General features: G+C 61.9%; 1 protein-coding gene across 1 annotated transcript; it reads left to right on the top strand.

Annotated features, from left to right (window-relative positions):
- The first annotated feature begins 1,217 nt into the window (after positions 1 to 1,217).
- On the top strand, positions 1,218 to 3,942 carry FHL3 (four and a half LIM domains 3). The gene is made up of 5 exons (XM_010184835.1): positions 1,218 to 1,399; positions 1,479 to 1,653; positions 2,208 to 2,377; positions 2,495 to 2,681; positions 3,565 to 3,942. The coding sequence occupies exons 1-5, from the start codon at positions 1,244 to 1,246 to the stop codon at positions 3,714 to 3,716; spliced, it is 840 nt and encodes a 279-aa protein (XP_010183137.1). The 5' UTR covers positions 1,218 to 1,243; the 3' UTR covers positions 3,717 to 3,942.
- Positions 3,943 to 4,442: the final 500 nt, after the last annotated feature.

Raw genomic sequence — 4,442 nt, 5'->3', positions numbered from 1 at the left:
GGCTGGGGGTCTGGGGGACGGGTTTGGCGGGGGCAGGAAATGCGGTGGGGCTGCTCCTGCTCCCGCAGCCACGTGCAGCAGCCTCTGCGCTGGGGACACGGGCGGGCAGGGGCGCAGGCAGCAGCTGGGCAGCGAGGGTATCTGAAAAGGGACTTTGTTCCTCCTCTGTGGTCACGTAGCCATGTGGGAACACTGCATTTATTCACCGGCAGCCCTATCGGCACATACCAGGCTTGACAACAGCTGGGAGCTGTGCGGCTTGACCAAGAATGGCCCTGGGGAGCTCGCTGAGCTCGCTGCGTGAGTCAGAGCTGTCTGGGTCGGCTCCTGCCCCGGAGCTGCCTCCCAGCACAGGGGCTGGGGGTGAGCTCCCTACCCCAGTAAATGCTGACCCCAGATTGGGCCGGAATTGCTCTTTCTGACGTGGGTGAATTCGTGAAGAAAACTGCAGCGTGCAGAGCCGACTGCTCAGATGTAATTCCATGGGCTTGTCTACACTTGATAGCACCCTGTGTTCGAGAAGGGTGTGATTTTGCAAGTGGAAAACTCCATATTTAGGAATAACCTAAATGTGCTGCGTGGTGGACTGAGCTCCCTCGCGGTGGCTGGCGCTTTGACGTGACAGTGGATGCTCACGCACGAGGTGTATGCGTGGTCCTGTTTCAGTGCCAAATCAAAACTTCTCATGCAAAAAAGTCTCTCTTTTGGCCATAATTTACACTGTGGTTCCCAGCAAGGAGGCAGACAGAAGCTCGGCTGCATGCTCACGTGTGTAGGTTTCTCTGCGCGGTGCTGAGTGCTCCAGGTCAAGTACAAACCTGAGACAGGACACATATGGGCTGTGCTGGAGCCCCATGGCCGTGCTGCAGCGGCTCAGGCCTGTGTCCTGTCCTGGCCACGTGTGGGCTCAGTGCAGGGGCCCAGGTCCTCACCCTCCAGAGGTGGCCGGGCTGTGCGGGGACGCTCACGTGTGTAGGTTTCTCTGCGCGGTGCTGAGTGCTCCAGGTCAAGTACAAACCTGAGACAGGACACATATGGGCTGTGCTGGAGCCCCATGGCCGTGCTGCAGCGGCTCAGGCCTGTGTCCTGTCCTGGCCACGTGTGGGCTCAGTGCAGGGGCCCAGGTCCTCACCCTCCAGAGGTGGCCGGGCTGTGCGGGGACACCTCGGGCAGTGTAAGTTGATGCTGACCCCGCATCTCCCTGGGTCTCTCAGCAGGTGAAGGAGGCCCCCAGACTGGCACCATGACCGAGTGCTTCGACTGCGACAACTGCAAGGAGTCCTTGTACGGGCGGAAGTACATCCAGATGGACAACGGCCCGTACTGCATCCCCTGCTACGATGCCCACTTTGCCAACACCTGCGATGAGTGCAAAGAGCTGATCGGCCACGACTGCAGGGTGAGCGCGGGACCCCCAGGCTGGGCAGGGCGGTTCCCTGGGGCCGTGGGTTCCCCCCTCATCTCGGTGTCCTCCGCAGGAGCTGTACTACGAGGATCGCCACTACCACGAGCACTGCTTCCGCTGCTTCCGCTGTGACCGCTCCCTGGCCGACGAGCCGTTCACCTGCCAGGGCGAGGAGCTGCTGTGCAACGACTGCTACTGCAGCGAGTTCTCCTCCAAGTGCATTGCCTGCGAGAAGACCGTCATGCCAGGTAGGGGCAGGCGAGCTCAGTGCTGCGGTTTGTTCCTGGTCCTGCAGGATCCCACACCGGGACAGCCAGGAAGAGCTGCATTTCTGCTCTCCTGCCCCACTGTCACTGCACAGAGCGGGCTGGGCACAAGACAGCAGGATCCCAAGCAGCCCTGTCTGTCTGTTCCCCTTTTTCCTGGGGAAGTTTGCTGGGAGAGATAACAAAGGGTTTCCTGGGCATTTTCTGGTGCGTGCTGAGGAGAAGGAATGACTGAGGGTGTGTGAGCGTCTCTGGAGACGGCTTGAGGCAAAGGAGTGTCTTTGCTCGGCCATTCTGGCACCGTCTCCAGACGTGGTTGCAGCAGGTCTCTGCCGCGGCCTGCGCTGGTGCTGGGGCCTGTTCCCGCAGCCCTCGCCTTGCAGTGGGGCAGACTCGGGGCCTCCCTTCCCCAGCTGCCCGCAGCCCTGCGCTGCCGTGAGACTGGCACAGCGCGGGTGTGCAGGACCGCAGCTCATCCCGCACAGCATCCCCTGGGCGTGCCGCTGCCTCCTGTCACCGTGAACCTCTCTTGGCAGGATCCCGTAAGCTGGAGTACAACGGACAGACCTGGCACGAGCATTGCTTCATCTGCAGCAGCTGCCAGCAGCCCATCGGATCGCGCTCCTTCATCCCAGACAAGAAGGATTATTACTGCGTCCCCTGCTACGAGAGCAAGTTCGCTCCTCGCTGCACTCGCTGCAAAAAGGTTCGTCTGCCCCCGAGCCCCCCAGCCCCACAGAGCGGGTTCAGGTGCCCCAACCCCAGTCAGCCGCTGCTCGTGCCCCGTGTCCGCGTGTCACCGCTGTGCGCCCTCTTCCCGCAGACCCTGACGAAGGGAGGAGTGACCTACCGCGATGAGCCCTGGCACAAGGAGTGTTTCGTCTGCACAGGCTGCAAGACGCCCCTGGCTGGCCAGCAGTTCACCTCCCAGGATGACAACCCCTACTGCATCAAGTGCTTTGGGAACCTCTATGCCAAGAAGTGCAGCGCCTGCACGAAGCCCATCACAGGTGAGCAGAGCGGCCTTGGCCAACACGACCGACCTGCCCCATTTCACACGCGTGACTTCTTCCCAAGGAGCCCCGTGAGAGAGGATCTCTCTGTTGCAGTGGTCCTAGGGCCACTTCTGTCCCTTCATCTCCATCTTGCCAAGCGGTGAACTGTGCCCCCTGGGAGGAATTCCCCCTGCCCAGGGGAAAAGGCTCCCAAAAGGACCCCTCACAGTGTGGTCTCGTGTCTCTGACTCTCATGCTGTGTTTGAGGCTGGTTTCCACGTCCTGTGGAAAGACTGCTCACAGGCAGAGAAAGCCAGAGGCCTCCAGCTGCTGCAGAGGAGCCTGGAGCTGTTGTGTCTGCCAAGACGGGGAAGCAGGGGGTCCTGTTCTGCAGAGCCCCGGGGAGGGTCTGGGCGCCTTCCTGTCCTCCCCCACTTGGCTGCTCGTGTCCCTGGCTGCTGGGAAGGCCGGTGAAGCTGTGATTCAGCCGGTGACTCAGAGGGCGACTCTGGCTGGGGACAGCGCAGCTCCAGTCGCCCTGCTGCTCCCTGACCATCGGTCGCAGTCCCAGGAGCAGGGGGACAGCCCGGAGTCGGCTGCTCCCAACAGCCCCCTCGCTCGTTGGGGTGGTGCAGCTCCGCACCCTGCTCCTCTCAGGGGGGTAAATAGGATCAGGTCCAAGGATCTCACCCCTGCAAGTCCAAGGATTTCACCCTGGTGTGAAATCGTTTTGGTCTCCTTGCCCCGCAAGAGCGGAGGTTGGTGTTTCAGTATTGGGTGCTGGCGGTGTCTGGGTGCCACGGTGCAGCACTGTGTGCAAGGACCTGACCCCGAGGTGAACAGGCCAAGGCTCGGTCTGTGTGGGAAGCTCCTAACGCTGCCTCTGTCCCTCCCGCAGGCTTTGGCGGAGGTAAATACGTCTCCTTTGAGGACCGTCACTGGCACCATAATTGCTTTAACTGCGCCCGTTGCAACACCTCGCTGGTCGGGAAGGGCTTCATTCCCGACAACGATGAGATCCTGTGCCGCGACTGCAGCAGCGACCTATGAGCCTCCGAGGACACCGTGGGGCAGGGGCTGTCTCTTTTCTTCAGGGTCTTTGTGCCAGGTGCCCCGGCAACATTTCAGGGGCAGGGCACGAGGCGCAGGAGATGGGGGCTGACCCCGAACCGCGGTGTGTTCAGGGGTTCCTGTGCCCTCCCGAAGGCTAGAGTACGCTATGCCGTGGCTCTGTGCAGAGCCAAAGCTCAATAAAGTTGAGAAAGGAGCTTCAAGACCCCCCATTATTTACTCTTTCCTTTTGCTTCCTGTCTGAGCAGGCACGAGCTGACCCAGGGCCCCCCGAGCAAAGGGCGGCAGCAGCTTCGGCGCTGGCTCTGCACCCTGCAGCACCCGTCTGCTCCCCCAGCACCGCGCTGGCTCTGCTCCTTTCCCCGTGTCCTCCCTTGCTCTGTGTGACACAAGGCGGCAGCTCCCGGTCCCCGCGGCGTGGGCTGCGCAGCGGATGGCTTTGCAGCACAGCCTCTCCGTGCGTGTGGTGAACGGGACGTGAAGGGTGCTGTGTGCCCCGTTTGAGAGGTCTGGGGACACCGGGCTGGAGGTGGCCAGGAGAAGAGCTCGTGTCCGGACAGGACAGATGGGACCCATCTCTGGATTTCTGCCGTCACCTCACCGCAGTGGCCCAGACCCTTTGCTCCGCACACCGTGGGTGCTCTCACGGGGACACGATGAGCAGCTCAAACCGTGTGCAGGTACGGGGCGTTTGCCCCCACCACC

Source organism: Mesitornis unicolor, unplaced genomic scaffold, assembly GCF_000695765.1.
Source record: "Mesitornis unicolor isolate BGI_N332 unplaced genomic scaffold, ASM69576v1 scaffold33905, whole genome shotgun sequence".
Lineage (NCBI taxonomy): Eukaryota > Metazoa > Chordata > Aves > Mesitornithiformes > Mesitornithidae > Mesitornis > Mesitornis unicolor.
Note: the sequence above shows the minus strand (reverse complement) of the source record. Positions and strands in the feature narration are given on the sequence as shown.

Excerpts from the sequence above, each read along its gene's own strand:
- FHL3 (XM_010184835.1), top strand. The coding sequence starts at position 1,244 with ATGACCGAGTGCTTCGACTGCGACAACTGCAAGGAGTCCTTGTACGGG. Across the intron at positions 1,400-1,478 it reads TGATCGGCCACGACTGCAGG|GAGCTGTACTACGAGGATCG; the intron begins GTGAGCGCGGGA and ends TGTCCTCCGCAG. Across the intron at positions 2,682-3,564 it reads CTGCACGAAGCCCATCACAG|GCTTTGGCGGAGGTAAATAC; the intron begins GTGAGCAGAGCG and ends TCCCTCCCGCAG.